The 17,792-nt window shown below is 44.2% G+C and overlaps 1 protein-coding gene across 1 annotated transcript; it reads right to left on the reverse strand.

Annotated features, from left to right (window-relative positions):
* Positions 1-1,930: 1,930 nt before the first annotated feature.
* On the reverse strand, positions 1,931-15,373 carry Brk1 (BRICK1 subunit of SCAR/WAVE actin nucleating complex). The gene is made up of 3 exons (XM_055628457.1): positions 15,226-15,373; positions 2,764-2,846; positions 1,931-2,547 (listed from the first exon to the last, which is right to left on the reverse strand). Exons 1-3 carry the CDS (start codon positions 15,341-15,343, stop codon positions 2,521-2,523), a joined length of 228 nt encoding a protein of 75 aa, XP_055484432.1. The 5' UTR covers positions 15,344-15,373; the 3' UTR covers positions 1,931-2,520.
* Positions 15,374-17,792: the final 2,419 nt, after the last annotated feature.

A 17,792-nucleotide genomic window follows, 5' to 3' on the forward strand; every position in this document is an offset into this window, starting at 1 on the left:
CCAGGCTAGCCAGAACTATAGTGTGACCCTGTCTCAAAACAAAACAACTTAATCCAATTTCCTACACATGTTAAGGTTACCTGGAGAAGCACCTGGATACCTCAAAGCACCAAGTAAGGGGAGGAAGTTACTGTTTTAAGAGACCAGATTCATTAATTTCCTACAACCAATGTTACCAACTGTTCTTTGCAACCAGGACCTTAGGATGAAACATGGTACTGATTCAACATTATCACCAATACATAAACATACCTGATCTGTAAGGTCAAACAATGAACATTCACCTACAATCTCACCGGGAGCTTTTCTTGCCCATGAAGACCATCATCTTGCCCTCCTACTTATCTTTGGTACAGTCCCTACACAGGGCAGGAACCACTGGCTATTAGGCCAACTGCAGAGCACCAGGTAACTAACACAGCTTCAGAAGTGTTCCTTTATCCAGAAGGAAATGCAGAAAATGAATTTGAGTGGCTGTAAAAGGCACTCTACAATGAGCCATGATTTTACACTTAGCCTGGGAGCTAGTTCCCTGGAGGTAGGAATCTGGGAGCATTTTTCTGTGTAGCCCTGGCTGTCCTGGAACTCAGAGATCCACCAAGCTCCTGAGTGCTAGAATTAAATGTATGCACCACCATGTCCAGCCAATATATACCTCTTGACTGCTTACACCGGAATCTCAAAGATGATGGGCAGGGTGTTCACTGGACCTTGCATTCCTCATCCCAATGTGGTCACGCACAGAGTAACCATTTTCTACTTTTCACCATTACTTAACTGGCTTACTGAGGACAGGGTTAACACCTAGCTTGCGGGGCTGTAAAAGGCTCATCTGTACTGTCACTATATAGAAAGCTTTGGATTTTGGAGAACTTTAGGTGAAGGATACTCAGCCAGTACTACTTAAAATGTCTAATGTCTAAGCAGGTTTTCTGAAAACAGATGAATACAACCCAGCTTGAACCCTTCTAGTCTGGTTCATCAGTGTCCACAGCAATATGCCTTCCTCAAAGCACCCGGCTGTTAGTCCAGGGATGGGGGCTCAGGTACTTCTTAGGTTGCATATACTCTGAAAATGACCCAATTAATCCAGGATAAACTCTGGTGTGAGGGCAGTGAGCCAGGAAGCCTGAGAACGGGCAGTACTGAATGTGTTTGTCTGGGAGAACTATGGGAAGTTTTGACCTGAGCTAGACTTTGAATGTCAAGTAGGGCTTGAATAGGGAGAAATCAGTGTGCACAGAGAATAAATTCTACCCTACTCAAGGGCGGCCCTATGTGGGCAATAGCCTTTAGCTATAGGTTGGCATAAGGAACCTTTGGTAATAAGTATAGAAAGTCTTTGATTTTTCTGTTTAAATTACAGTATTTGCTTAAGAAAATTGAGTTTTTACGTTTTGTACGTGTATACTCAAGCACAGGAATGCCACAGCATGCACGTGGAGTTCAGAGGACAACCCGCAAGAGTAGGCTCTTTCCTTCCACCATGTTGGTCCTGGAAACAGAACTAGACATCAGGTTTGGAGGCAAGCACCCTGCATGTTAAGCCACCTCACAAACCTCAGTATTTGCTTCCACAGGGAGTATGTTTAGCTTGTATCTTATAAAGCTAATAATCTACACTGGATACAGTAAAACTGGGAAGATGCTAGGATTTCAACAGATCATAAACATCAAGTCTGATTCAATACTGCATCTTTTATTGGAGTCTAACACTCCTATATAGTACAAGTCCTTGGTAGGAACTGCTGAATGACCAAATAATTCCAGGATGAATTAGTTCAAGTGCCCAGACACAAGCACCGACTGGAGAGCTACCTAGGCTTTGAATCAGACAGCTACATGTGGAAGTTTGTTGGACAGCATTCCCACACACCACCCTCTGTGAATAGTAAGCCCCTCCAGCTCCTCTTGCCACCAGTCACAGCAGTCAGATAAAGTTGATTTTATTATGGAAGCATGAGAGCCATCAATACCCCAAGTGACAGAGAGAAAACTGAAAACGTCCCTTCAAGCCAACTGGGGGCCTGGCTTTGACCTCCCAGAACAAGAAACTGGTGGGTTAGCAACATTTTCTGGCAAGCATACACTGCAGGGCAGAGTCTCAGCCAGGACCGCCCCACCTCCGCACAGGTGGAGAGAAGGACCACTGTTGACAGAATCAGCACAGGTGCCACAGTAGCTGTAGGGAAAGTCTGAGAGAAAGACTGAGAGGCAGGGAGGACCTTAGAGTCCCAGCCTTTGCCTCTCAACACCTCAAACACATTGACAAGTAGTTCCAAACAATGTTACTGAAAAGGGAAAATGCCTAATGCTGTTTCCAAGAGGTCCCCTGGACTTCTCCCCATGCCACATCACATCCAGGTGCACACGGCAGAGCCCAAAGGCCACTTTTGGAAAAATAAAAAAAAGAAAAAGCCCTGTTGCTCTGTAAGGAGAGGAGGAGCAGAAGGCTGCTGGGCCTTTCCCACATGGCCAGTGTTCTGTACAGCAACTTCCCAGCAGCAGCATGGCACAGCTCTAGGTGAGAGTCTCACCCTTTGTCACCTGTGAAGGGAAAACTGACATTTAGACAAAATGCAAAGGGACTAAAGCCATTTTTAAAAATTCTATTTTGGATCCTACGAAGTGAGAAATGGTAGCAAAGGCAGCTTCAGAGTCCCAGACACCTAAACCCAGGCAGAGCATTTAACTTCTGTAAGCCTGTTCTGTTTCTAAGTAGAAATGTGTATTCCCTCTGGGGTAGCCTGTGACCATACTCACCCTGGCTTCAATGTACTCTATTCTCCGTTCAAGGGCTGTCAATTTCTCATTTAGTGTTGCGAGTCTTGAACGACAAGACATATCTGGTAAAAGGAGACTAATGTTCAGGATTAATGTCACTCCAACACCCACACCCACACAAACCCTCTGCGCTGAAGACAAAATTTATCATTTCAAGTACACATTGGGGGACTGGGAACAGGCAAAAAACATTTTCAGAACAACCACTCAGATGCTGTGGAACACTCTGGGCAGTAGATACAGAAAAGCCACCGCCAAAAGACCCATGTCTTGAAGGCAAGGCTGGTTGTGAACTTGTAGATATCCTCCTGTCTCAACCTAAATTTATGCAACTGAAAAAAGTTGCTAAATTTATGAAAACTGTTATAGCAGCAACATAAAACTAATATGCAAAGGATGTAAAGAGATGGTTTTGTCAAGCAGCAAACTAAGAGTTTCAAGAGAAGGGACCTAATGGGAAAGGAAATGCAGAAGCTCTTCAACCTGAGGCAGGGTATATCCCTGTAAGGCTCCTGGAAGTTAAGTTAGGAATCTGGACTGAATGCACCACACTGAAGAGCAGCCACTTTTCTTGAGCCCACAGGGCTGAGTGGGAGCTGTGTTCCGCTGTTCCCTGGCATCACAAGCACCACATATGTCGCTAGCCTGGGAAGAGATCAAAACTCAAAACCTGAGTATGGTTTTAGGCTGGGGTTGCAGATCAGCTGAAGAGGCTTGACCTAGATTACACCAAGTTCAGTGCCCAGCACTGCAGCAGTGAGGGAGGGGCCAGAGGGATACAGCAGAAATTAAGGTAAAGGAGGGAGGAAAAGGAGATCCAGAGAAGACTGAAGGAGATGAGGGACAGAGAGGATGTTGAAAGCGCACGCCATTCTCAGTGACTGTACGTCTCATGCTCATGGATCAACTTGTAAGCTCTTAGCTACTGTTCTAGCACCATGCCTGCCTGCCTACCTGCCAGCTGCCATGTTCCCCACCATGATGGTCATGGGCTCAACCTCTGGAACCGTGAGCCCCCAAATAAACTCTTTTATAACTTGCCTTAGTCACGGTGTTCAGTCACAGCAATTAAAGAGATACAAGTTGGTGTCGGGGAGTGGTCTATTGTTGTGACAGGTCTGATCATGCTGCTTTTTGGAGAAATATGGAAGACTTTGGAATAAAAGAGGTTGAATACTGTAAGCAGGTCTTAAAAGGCTATCTTGATAGGAGTTAAAAACCTGCTTGAGGGGCTGGAGAGATGGCTCTGTGGTTAAGAGCACTGTCTGCTCTTCCATAGGACCTGGATTCAATTCCCAGCACCCACATGACAGCTCACAACTGTCTATAATGCCAATTCTAATGGATCTGACACCTTCACACTAATGCACATAAAATAAAATTAAATAAATTATTTAAAAAAAAACCGGCTTGAGTTTAAACTGAAAAGTTTTAGACTAACTTCTTTGGTAGAGATTTCAAGACAGGCTAATAGCAATTCTGTGGTGTGGTTATTAATAATTACTCTTTTGCAGGCCTACAATGAAACAGAGCAAGCAGGGAATGAAAAAAATACAAAATATACAGTTTGAGGAGAAAAAGATCATCAGCAAATTTAATGTTGAAGCCAAGGCTTGTGCTGAAAGAGATAAGTGGAAATGGGTACCCTCAGGGTAAGACCCTAACACGCTAATCCTACAATTTATGGAAGAAAAAGGCATAAAGAATTTTCTGCTCCTAAAAGGCAACAACGAATCAAAGTTTATGATAATGTAAGAGCCAGGCTCCATTCCCAACAGGCAGCAGAACTTGGCTATATTGGTCATGTGGTTCTGGCTGTAGAATCATGATGTACACATGAGAAAATGGGTTTTGGAATCTTCCTCCATGATGGAGAGCTGCTGAGGCCAGGTGTGTGGGAGGGAGTCCCTGTGTGGTAGCCCAGAGCTGCCTGTGTTAAGTAAAGCCTGGATTGTACTGTGATGCCAGGATGTGCTAGGGTCATGGGATATCTGCTAGGGAGAGCTGCAGACAGGGAGTAGAAATTGTTATGTTGCAGTCAGCAAAGCTGTAAGGGAAGAATCATAAAGACCTTTTGATGTCAGACAGATACAGGATTTGGAGTTTGCCCTCCTGATTTTCCATCTTGCTTAGCCCAGCATTTCCTTACTATGCCACTATTCCTCCCTACTGGAATGGTAATGTATATTCTGTGCCATTAAATGCTTGCAGTACATAATTTGCTTTTTATGGGGTTTACAATTAGGAGACTTGGACTTTGAAACTATAGAGACCATGGAGTCATCTTTCTCTCTTTCTCTCTCTCTCTCTTTCTCTCTCTCTCTCTTTCAGGGGCTCTCTATGTAGGTTGGCATGGCTGTACTGGAATGCTCTATGCAGACCAAGCTGAACCTGAACTCAGAGACTTTGCCTGCCTCTGCCTCTTGAGTGTTAGGATTAAAGGCATGACCCATTACAACTGACTAAATGCATTTTGAATTATGATATGGCCTAGGAGTCAGAGAGTGGAATGTGGTGGTTTGAATGGTAATGGCCTCGATAGGCTCATATATTTGAATGCTTGCTCCTCAGCTGATGGGACTGTTTGGGAAGGATTAGGAGGTGTGGCCTTATCGGAGGAGGCATGTTACTGGGGGGGGGGGGGGGGACATTTTAAAAACGCATGTATGCCATTCCCAGTTAGTTCTCTCTCTCTCTTTCCTTTCCTCCCTCTTTCTCTCTACCTCACACTTATAGATTAAGATACTGCTCCACTGTCATGCCTGCATGCCACCATGCTCCCCACCTCCACAATGGTCATGGATTCTAATCCCTTGGAACCATGAGCCCCAGATGAGCTCCAGATGAAACACTTTCTCTTGTAAGTTGCTTTAGTCATGGTTTTGTCACCATAATTAAAAAGTAACATTTGAACTCTTGGAAGCTATGCAGTTACTACCACTGGAAAACATGCTTCAACAATACCCACAGAGGCCTTTCTAAATGAGAGAAAATTCAATCAGTATCAAGCACATGATGGAAACAAGATTCCATCTGTGAAAAACAGCCTTGATGCTTTCCTCTGCCTTTTATAATCTTCTCTCACTACCTATACAACCTAGATTCCCTTAAAATACTGAAGAGTTTAAGATAGCCTGAATATAATTCCATTTTGAAATAAAGATCCTGACTGGGAACTGAATTCAGACACCAGAAAATATCACAGAATGTACACCTGGCAGAAAGCAAAGATAACTCTTCTAGCAACAGCCTCCAGGAAATATAACAGAATAAATGCTTCATAGAAAATAGAGACAAATTCCCTGGCAATAATCAATGGAAATCAGTTGAGAATCGAGTGGGAAAATTCTCCCCAATGTTTCAGATATGGTTTAGAAAAATAGCCATTGTGATTGTATGCCTCAGAAAAGGTCACCGTGCCCTGCTAAACTTCACCCAATTCTGTAAAGCCAACAAGACTTGTGTCCCTCTGCTTGCTGCATGGAAACCCCCTGCTCACAGACTTTCCCTTTAAAAATCCTGCTCACTCAGAGCTCGGGGTCCCACTTCTCTACTGCTGCGCCAGTGAGACTTGGGTCCCAAGTTCGATTGCTCTCGTAATAAAGCTCTCTTGCAATTGCATCTAGTTGTCTCCTGGTGGTCTCTGAGGGTCCCGTGAACCTGGCAATAACAATACCTTTTCTCTGCTGACTCCTCTATCTGAAACTATGAGATCCCTTTTCTTCTTAACTGTCCTCAAAACCCAAGAAAGGAGGCAAACATGATGGGCTACTTCCTACTACCTCCTCCAATGCACATCTCTATCTCAATAACCTTTATTTTTTTAGGTCTAAAATAGCTGTGGGATCACTGTGAACAGTCTCCCACATGATGACTCAACAGTGCTAACAACCTTCCTTTTCATCTCTTCTCTGGCTGGTTCTGCAAAAGTACTTCAGCATTAACTTTGACAAATCTTCCTAGACTCTGATCCAGCCTCAACTTTCATCTCATCATCTTGCCTATCTAACCACTCTTCTTCACCAACTCTCGGCTAAAATTTGCCACTGAGGTCTTACCAGAAAACACAACCCTTTCTTTCTGAATGTATCTAAATTCTTAAGGACGAACTTCTCATTCTTAAGTTACTTGGGTCTCTGGTATCACTCTCCCCACTTTGGATAAAGAGTTTGAAAAAAAGAAGGGGGGAATGAATAGGCTGAAAAGATGGCTCAATAGTTAAACCACCTACATGAGAACAGGAGTTCATACACCAGCAACCCATGTAAATGCCAGGTGACCATGGCAGCCTGCCTGTAATTTCAGCCTCAGAAAGCTGAGCTGGGATCCTCCCCAGAGCAAGAGAGCTAACAAGACTAGCTTTCATGTCAGCAAGCTCTGGGTTTGACTGAGACCCTGCTTTCGATGAACAAGAGCAATGATTCCCTTATGCATAAAGTGCACGCACGCATCCATACATGCAAAAAAAAGTATATGCATATCCACAACCACATACCTACATGAAAAATGGGGTTTGTGTTGGGGGCTGGAGAGATGGCTCAGAGGTTGAGAATACTGGCTGCTCTTCTAGAGGACCACATGGTGGCTCACAACCATTTATAATGAGATCTGGTGCCCTCTTCTGGTGTGCAGGTGTACATGCTGACAGAACACTATACATAATAAATAAATAAATCTTTAAAAAAAGAAAAATGGGGGCGGGAGAGTTGGCTCAGAGGTTAGAGCACTGGCTCCTCTTCCAGCGGTCCTGAGTTCAATTCCCAGCAGCCACATGGTGGCTCACAGCCATTTGTAATGAGATCTGGTGTCCTCTTCTGTCGTGCAGGCATACATGCGGACAGAACACTGTTACATAATAAATAAATAAAATCTTTAAAAAAAAAAAAGAAAAATGGAGTGTGTAAAAATAAGGATGTATATTTCTCTTATTTCTGTATACATACCATAAGCAAATGCCCAACATGGAGAGGAATGGTTTGATAAAGTATAAATCTCCAAGGGATTACTGGGATTATAAATTGTTCTCACTCCTCAGCATTGCTTACCACCCAATCTCTCAAAGTCTTTGCACTTTTCTTTTTGGTTCCATGTCATTCTTTCTCACATTCACACACTGCCATTACTACTCTTCACAATCCTTTTAAAGCTTAGTTTCACTGACATGTAATTTACATGTCCCACATTCACCTGCGTAAACTGCAGGTGCCACGATGACCAGGTCACTCTCAGAGTCAGGCGACCATTACCACAATCCAGTTAGTCATCCCACTGTCTCCAAGGGAAACGGTGTACTTAGTATTGTATTCCCTAATCTGCTTCCACATGGCCCCTGGAAACCACTATGTGGCCAACTGACCAGTGTATTCTGGCCATTTTCCTTTCTTCCCTTTGGTGGTGTGAGATGAGTCTCTGGCCGCCACTGAACACACTATCACTTAGCTCTGTCTCCAAACTTTTCTGTAATTTTTTCCCCCTGAGATGGGTCTGTCTGCCTTTCCCTCTCTCTCTTTCGTCCTTTCTTTGGTTTTTCAAGACAGGGTTTCTCTGTGTAGTCCTGCTGTTCTCAAACTCACAAAGATCCAGCTGCCTCTGCTCCCTGAGCACTGGGATTAAAGGCGTGCGCCAGCACCACCCAGGTGCTTCTATGCAGTAACCTTCACTGGCTAGAAGCTAACAACCTGGAATTTAGAGCAACCCTCTTGTCTTGCTTCTGCCTCCCAAGTGCTGTAGTTAGAAGAGTGTACCACCATGTTTGACTCTATTATTATTATTACTTTTGTCTCAGTTAGCCCAGACTGGCCGACACCTTCCCACGTAGCTGAAGATGACCAGGAACTTCTGATCCTCCCTTACTAGGACTACAGGTGGACAACACAATCTTACTATGTGCTGTTGTTCCTCCCCAAGTTCCCTAGTCTGACTTACCATGACCATCCATGCAACCTCACTTGTCCCTGCCACCTTACAGTTTTTTCCCTCTCTTTACATTATGGTGTATGTGCGCACACATGCCCTGGTACATATGTGGAGTCAAAGGACAACTTTTGGGAGTGGTTCTCTCCTTCAACCACAGAGATCCCAGAGACTGAACTTAGCTCACCAGGTTTAACAGCAAGTACCTTAACCCACTAAGTCATCTCACTGGCTCAACACTACCACTTCTGCATTTGGTAGGGTGTTTGGAAGCTCAAAAGCAAATAAACAGTGTCTCTGACAATTATATTTCCCATAAAAAAAACAACACAGAAATTATGGGAGGAGAGATCCAGAGAGGGCTCTTCCCTAGAAAGCTATGCTGTTCCACCTGTTAAATCTGGTAAATCAATCAGAACCCAGACTAATACTCTGTAATTGGCCTCTATGGATCAACGCTGCTTAGGAAGACAAAATGCCGAACTCCAGACACAGGCTCTAGAATATGCCTGGAGTTAAAATATGAGCATTGTTCACAGGCTGGGTGTAGCTCAAAGGTAGATTACCAACCATCTCTCATGCTTAAGGCCACCCCAGCATCTACAACTTTAAATAAAAATAACAGGACAGCATTAGCAACTGGGCAACTCTGGTCCTGAACTGAAGTGCACTTTGTCACCACTTAATGAAAATGCAGATCTTATCAGGGTGCTTGCTGGTATGTCCACAGCATCACTGCTGACAATACTAAACAGACATTTTCCTCTCTAAATGTGTTTTTTTTAGGTAGGATCTTCCTTACACAGCCTGGGCTGACCGAACACTAGAACTTGTAATCCTTCTACCTGTTGCTTCTCAAGAACTGGGATTACTGGAATGTTCCATTACACTTAGTCTCCTCCGAACTTTGTCTTCTGGGTTTTTGTTTGGTGTTTTTCCCCACTCAGGAGGATGTTCGGGTGTGTATGGAGGGGATTTGTTCTGTTTCCAGACAGCGCTTCCTTACACAGTTCAGGCTAGACTGGAACTCACTATGTATCCCAGGCTAGCTTTGAATCGGAAATCCTTCTGAGTTTTGGGGTTACAGGTAAGTGCCAATATTCCTGGCTCGTGGCTTGTTTTTGAAGTCAAGTTTTAGTTCTTGGATAAATCTCGGCAGTGAAGAGTTTGCAGTCTACCCCTCCCCCAAAAAGCACCATTTTCTACTTTCTAAATGAGGAAATCTCTGGTGAAATACCTGTATTCACCTGTGTGTGAATCTCATACTTGATTTGGGGGTTTCTGCTGCATCTGAGCAGGTTCCAATTTTTTAGGAGCAACAAGAACTGGCCTACATGGCTGTTATCTTCCCTGAAGATACTAAAGACCCAATGTCTGCAGTCATTACTAGGTGGTTTTTAAAATCAATGAAGTTAATACTTTAAAGAAAGGAGCAACTAATTAAAAGGCAGAACCTCATGATACACAATTAAAAGGTAAAGCAATTTAACTGTAAGCAGAGCCTTTAAGCAGGTTCTTGGTTGACAATCTCATGATACAGGAGTTTACAGAGACATCACCAGGCTCTGAGTCCTAGGAATAGACCAGCCTGGTGGTGTGGCACAGGTGACTCAGGAAGACTTGCATAGAATATCCCATTCTATGCCCTCCATGCCTCCCAACTTCTGGCATATATCTATGAGGTTTATAATTTATGATTATCTAATTCAATAGTATAAAGATTCTATAGTTTAGTTTGAGAAGGTATTTGGAGTTCTTTGAAAATCATAGCAAACCCGAGTCCCAACCATGACATAGGGTTTAAATAACCAAGTGCTCTAAAGGGAGAATGAATTTTTCTTTCTAGATGGCTAATGACTGTCTGAACAACTTTTACTCTGGCAATTCCAGCTTGTGAGAAGGAAGTCACAATCTGTGGTTGCATTCAGTGTCAGACAACCACTTGAACCGGAGGCCACATAGATGACGATGCACAGTCATACCTAACACCGCTCTGTATTTTGAAATGTGCGAAATTTCTAAAAAACATGATCACAGACTATAGGTCTGTATTTTTAGACTCTGCACTGTTTCTAAGGCTAATATGTGCAAATAATTATAAGGAGGAAAAACAATGGATGTTATTTTTATAATCTGTTTTTATACTTAGTTAACAAATACAGCATGTATGTTGTAAACCAGCTGTGTCAGATGGTGCGAAAATATGTAACTAATGTTGGAAGGCTGAGATGGAAGGATCATTTGAGCCTACAAGGTGGAGACCTAACCCTAAGCAAATGGTGAGATGTTTTCTCAAAATAAATAAATAAAGAGCAGGGCCTGAAGGTACAGGGTTGCAGTGCTGGAGCTCACTCCAGTCCACACAGCAAGCTCCAGGCCATCCAAGGTCTTTGGTTCAAGACTTTGTACCAAAAGATCTTGTAGCAAACCTCGTCTCAAATCCCAGTCTCCTAACAAAAAGATAATAAACTAAGAAAGGAAAAGCAGAAAGGTTTTGTATGTACCAGGTTCATGGTACATACCTATAATCTCAGAGTCAGGGAGGCTGAGGGAGGAGGACCACAAGATTCTATTTAAAAAAACAAAACAAAACAAAACAAAAAGAAGAGAGGAGAAAGAAGAGTGGAGGAGTAGAAAGATGAGGAAGAGAAAGAAAGTGAAGAGCACTAAAAGATTTAGAATTAGGACCAGCAGTGGTCGTGTGCATCTAGTACACCAGCCCTCAGAGGAATATTCAAAGTTCTAGACCATCCTGGAAACTTATTGCGACCCTGCCTGACAAATTCTATCAGAAATAAGACATACTTTCTTGGGGTGTACATGACAAAGGTAAATATCTGTGGACTAAAGTGTAACACAGCCATGAATGGAGGCAGAGGCCTACAGTTACACAGATGACGCAGGACTTAAGCCTGACCAGGGGTTGGAGGCCAACGTGCCGCACAGTGAAATCTCAAGTCAAACCAAAATAATGCTTATTAGTACAGGCTGGTAACATTGACTGAGTAGCATTTATGAATTGGAGCCCTAGCACCAACACAAAACCAGATGTGGTGGTGCACACCTTTAATGCCAGCACTTGGGAGGCAGATCTCTGTGGGTTTGAGGCCATCCTAGTCTACACATCCAGGCCAGCCAAGGCTACATAGCAAATAATCCTTGTGTCAAAAAGCACAAACAAAAAAAGAAGCCTACAGATTTTGATTGTTCTATGCCAGGTACATAGCCATCTGGGGAAGGAAACAGCTTACTGATGCAATTCAGTTAGAATGAAGTTGCTATTACCAAGACTCAAGTGAGATATTGTGTCACTCAAAAATTTTGAAAAGCACCCTCAATTTAACTAATTTTTGGTGCTTTGCTGATTGAACTGACATTAATATTTTGGTTAGACACTATATACATACCTCTGCCAGGTATTAACCCCTGCCAGATAAATTAGGTCTTGTAATTTTGCTTTTTAAAACCTTTCCCTTGAGTCATTTTTCAAACTACTTTTCATTGCCTCTCCATTCCAAGCCAAAGACTCAAACCTATGATCCTATCACAGTCCATCCTGCCCCCAGCACAAAATGCTACGTTTTGGGGATTTGTTTTATTTTTCCGAGACAGGGTCTTATTCTTTCGCTAAACTTAAATCTATGGCAATTCTCTTGCCTCAGCAAGGCAGGATTATAGGCATAAGCTTATAGACATCAGGCTTTTTTAATTTCTTTCATTTGATGCTTACATAAGGGAATGTTAATCAGGAAAAAATGCTGCTTAGAAAAACAAAGTCCAATATTACAGTTCTCTAGTAAATTAGGAAAAAAAATCAACTATATGAACTAATATTGAAATAGTTTATACAGAAGGTAAGCAAACAACTCAAAGAGCAAAATTTAGTGGTAGAGTGCTTCTAGCATTCACAAGGTCCTGAGCCAAAACAAAAACCTCCTAAGAAAAACTAAACTATGGGCAGCAGGGCAAATGATCGGGACTTTGAAAATGCTTTAATTCACTAAAAAGCAATCTAATGTCATCAGGTCTAACTACAAATCCACCTGCCTTTACCACTGAATCTTATTGCCTTTCTTATAGTCCTTAAATAATTATTTTGGGGGAATACATAAACTTTTATTCACTACAGTTTTCTACTATAATCTCCACAGCAACTTACGGGCATGAAGCTATACCCCTGATATATACATTTGTGCTATTCTCTCATTAATTGGTATCTTTAACCTCTATTCCCTGTTGAGGAAATCCATGTAAGATTATATATAGTCCTCTACACTTTTTAAGGACATTTCAATAATAATGATATAATAGTAGCTGTAACAATAGTAGTGGTGGTGGTGATGGTAGGAAGGAGGAGGAGCAGAAAAAGGGGCAGGAGGAGGAGGAAAAGGAGGAGGAGGAGGAGGAGGCTGGAGAGATGGCGCAGAGGTTAACAGCACAGGCTGCCCTTCCAGAGGTCCTGAGTTCAATTCCCAGCAACCGCAAGGTGGCTCACAGTCATCTATAATGAGGTCTGGAGCCCTCTTCTGGTGTGGAGGCATATACACAAGTAGAACATTGTATACACAATAAATAAATCTTTAAAAAGGGGGGGGGGGCTGGCCAGTGGTGGTGCACATCTTTAATCCCAGCACCTCGGAGGCAGAAGCTGGTAGATCTCTATGAGTTCGAGGCCAGCCTGGTCTACAGATTCAGTTCCAGGACATCCAGAGCTATACAGAGAAATCCTGTCTGGGGGTGGGATGAAGAAGTTGTTTCTGGCCAGGTGTGGTGGTCAGCACCTCTAATCCCAGCACTTGGGAGGCAGAGCCAAGAGGGTCATCACAAATTAGAGGCTATCCTGATCTATATAGAGAGTTCCAGGCCAGCACAGAATGATAGACATTATATCAGGAGGAGGACAAAAAGGAAGTTGAGGCAGGAAAATCAAGAGTTCCAAAACTCAAAACAAAATGGGTAGGGAATATGGAATGGAGGGACAAATTATCTTATCTTATCTCTCTCTGCAAAGGTGGGCATGGGTGTGTGCCATAGCACCACTGTCAAGTCAGAGGACAACTTGTGGGAGTTGGTTCTCTTGTCCTGTACTTGGGCTTGTCAGACTTGAGGGCCTACACCCGCTAAGCCATCTCACTGGCCAGAGAGAACTCCTTTGGATGCATTAGAAACGGTTCATTTTTATGGTTGTTTTTGAGGCCCAGGTTAGCCTCAAACGCACAGTACTCTTCTCATCTCTGTCTCCCAAGCGCTAACAGTACAGGTGTGTGCCACCAAAGATGCGGGAAAGACTTATCATGTTCCTCACTGCCATCAGACCTATGTAAGAACCAGTTACACCTGCTGGTTTCTGCTTTCTTCTACCAGGCTCAAACTCTGTGAAACAGATAACTCTGAGCTCCTCCTGGTCCTTTTATCTCTGCTTCCTTAGTGCTGCTAGTATAGGCCTGCCTCAGGCCTGTAATGATGCTTTTCCACTTTCCCTTTTGTTCTCTTTTCTTAAAAAAGGAAGGAAAGCAGGAAGAAGGGAAGGAAGGAAAGAAGAAAAGAGAAAACTCTTTCTTTTTAAGCATCGAGGGATACCAGGCTCTTGTGCATACTACCCAGGCGCTGCTCTACCTGAGACCAATCCCGTAATTGAAACTATTGCCCTGTCACCTTCCATTATACTACTTAGTTCTCTAGCTGAAAATAATCGATTCATTAAAAAATTTTCCAAAATACAGCACTCTCTCCCATTTACTCTTAAGATGCTGAAAGTTGCTAATTAATAGAACCAAAGTATCCCAGTTGCAATAAATCACTGGGCGCCATCTGCACTTCTTGTATTGTGTCTCTGGAAACCTTCCAGACACCAAAAAGAGTCTGTGACAGGTTTTCTGTCCAGAAGGCTAGGAACAAACACAGACAGAAGACTGTCACCAGCTGGCCACACAAGTGGACCCTGCTCAAAGTAGGCGCCCTGTTAAATCCGAGGAACCAGAAGGAAGCCCCCAGAACACCTACCATGAAGCAGATACAGGGCTACAAGGCATTTCCAAGGCCCGAGGGGTCCAAAGTCATTCCTCTGACACCATCCCTTACCACTCTCAGCACTGGCACCAAAGGGACACGGGGAGGAATGAATGGCAGGGAAACTGTTGAAAGGGAGCAATAGAAGGCACGGCACTAAGGGGTTTCGGGCTCGATCCTGGAGGAGAGGAAGAACTGTCAGGAATAAGCGTGACCGGGAAACGGCTGCGCCCAGCGTGCCAAGTGGAGACTGGCATAGAAGCGCAGCGCAAACCAGGACGGGTGATGGATGGATGGGCCTAGGAGGCTGGGCAGTGGGCGTGCTGACGTGCGCAAGTGAGGCATGGCAATGGGCAGGGTAGAGCCACGGAGACGGCCTAGTGAGGCTCGGGGTGAAGGGACCGTGGCCGGCGGGGCGCGGAAGAGGAAGCGAGTAGCCAGGACGGCGCACCTCTCCTCAGCGCCGCCGGCCGCCTGCGATGCCTCCCTCCTCCCAGCCTCCCCTGCTCGCCCGCTGACCGAAAGAGTTGAGAAAGTCCGAGATTTTCTTGATGCTGCTGGTAATGATCTCAATGTACTCCCGGTTCGCCCAGTCCTGGTGAATCTCCCGCTGCACCGGATCCTCTTGCCCCGCCATGGCGGCCGCCTGAGGAAGAGTGACTGCGCAGGCGCTGCGACCTCTACAGGCCGCCAATGCGCCTGCGCCGCCAGCCCGCACCCAAGTGTTCGAGCCCAGGGCCTGGCTTATCGGCGCGCGTGCGCAGAGCCAGTCCCTTCGTTCTGCGTTCTAGCGCGTCTCCCACGCTGGGACAAACAAGAATTCTCTACTGCGGAGGTTCAGACCCAGAGCGCCACAAGCCCCGGCCACACGCCCGCGCTGACCGCTGGCGGTTCTTATCTTTAGGGGCCCGCATGCCCACCTCCGCCCAGAGTTGCTCGGAGTTGGCTTGACAGCGAAGATGGACACAGTCCACGAATTCACCTTATTCAAAATGCTTCTCATGCTTGAGTGCCAACTCTATTTTGTTTTGTTTTGTTTTGTTTTTTAATTTTTTGTTGTTGGTATTTTTCGTTTTTCGAGACAGGGTCTCTCTGGGTAGCCCTGGCTGCCCTGGAAACTCCCTCTGAGAACTGCCTCTGGCTCCCGAAATGTAGAATTAAAGGCGAGTGCCACCGCCGCTAGGCTGAAACTATTTTATTCATATTATTTGTGAGTGTGAGCGTCCACGTGGCACAACACACAGATGGAAGTCAGAGGACAACTTGTAGTCTACCTCACCTTTCACCTTGTGGGTTAGAACTCAGGTCATCAGGCTTGGTGGCATCCCATCGGCTCTGAATCTCCATATTTAAAATGACTTTCGACCCCGCGGTATGACAGGCTATTTTACATTTACCAAATGAGCAGACTATATATTTTAATGCTAATATCCGGTGATAGACCGGCTGAAGCAAAAATGGTAAGGCCCTGGTCATAGGATAAGCTAATACAGTTTGTATGAAGAACCACAAAATGGTCTCACCTTTTCACTAATCACCTCATTAAGAAAAACGTCGAAGGAATTGGTCATTGTAATCTCAACACTCAAGAAACTAAGGCAGAAGGCCTGTCCAGAGTATAAGGCCGGCTGGAATACCCAGCAAGGCGCAATGGGGAAAAGACTTTAACGATCAGGATGGTCTTTGAGCTAACATCTGCTATAATAATTGAAGTAAGGCCAAACAATGGTATAGCCAATCCATGACACGATTTTATTAAGAAGTCTTTAAGTGCTAATTAGATACATGGCAACATGAAAGGACATACTATACTGAAGAGAATTACATATATTTTTGTGGGTTTTTTTTTTTTTTTTTTTTTTTTTTTTGGTTTTTGTTTTTGATTTTTGAGACAGGGTTTCTCTGTGTAGCCTTGGCTGTCCTGGACTCACATTTTAGACCAGGCTGGCCTCGAACTCACAGAGATCTGCCTGTCTTGCTCCTCCCCACCACCACCCCGTGCTGGAATTACAGGTGTGTGCCACTGTGCCCAGCAGTCCTAGCTGCCCTGAAACTCACCCTATAGACCAGGGTGGCCTTGAACTTAGAAATCTGCCTGCCTCTGCCTCCCAAGTGGTGAGATTAAAGGTATGCACCACCACTGCCCAGTGCCAAGATACAAATTTTTTAAAATTTCAACTTATGAATGTCTTTGGGAATGCCAGCTCCTTGGTGTGGTTTTTCTAGAGCCAGATGTTACAGAAGCCTGAACCTAGCCCACCCCAGTTCTTTCTGCTTCTTGCTCCCTATCTGACTTCCTTCTCTCCACATGTCCTTGCCATTTGCCATGGCCAGTACCAGAGTTTTGTTTTACAGTGTGTGTGTGTGTGTGTGTGTGTGTGTGTGTGTGTTTCCCTCTGTCTAAGAAGGCTGGCTCAGATATTTCACTGCAATTGATTAACATAAGGAGACTCTGGTTTTGCTGGATACCGGTGGTGGTAATAGCAAATGGTACCTCCCAGAACATGTCCCTTAGATCTGGCAGATTGCACAGAGGACTGTGTACAGATTGTCACAGCAGTACGAATACCTCTTTATCCAACAAGTCTAATAATCTGATCTTGGCTTCGGGCACTTTCATATTTAAAAAAAAATAACGTGCAGTAACTACAATTTCATTTGCCTTTTAAAATAGCAGGTATCTCTTAATCAGGAGAAAGATAAAAACAGACTGAGAAGTTGTAATCCAAAAGCACTTACCTCTCTTCATAATTTTCTTCTTTCTCTGGTTTCTGATTTCCATTCAAATTATTTGCTCCATCTGTACTGGGGTATACAGGTATACACGGTGGACACTGGACAAATGCCTGAAGACTCTCTAGATCTTCCAAACCCAGATCTCTGCCTGACCCCAATCCTTTAATCCTCCGTCTCAGCAGACATTGCCTCAAGCCCTCTTTACAGTTAAAGTGTTTTCCCGTTGCAGCTTGCTGTGTATCCCAGCTGGCTTTAAACTCAGGCCAGGCCTCCCGCCTTAGTCTCATGAGTACTGAGATTACAAGCATGTATCAAAATGCCTGGCGTGTCCAACAATTTTTTCTTTTTTA

Source organism: Psammomys obesus, unplaced genomic scaffold (assembly GCF_907164565.1).
Source record: "Psammomys obesus unplaced genomic scaffold, mPsaObe1.curated_primary_1811, whole genome shotgun sequence".
Lineage (NCBI taxonomy): Eukaryota > Metazoa > Chordata > Mammalia > Rodentia > Muridae > Psammomys > Psammomys obesus.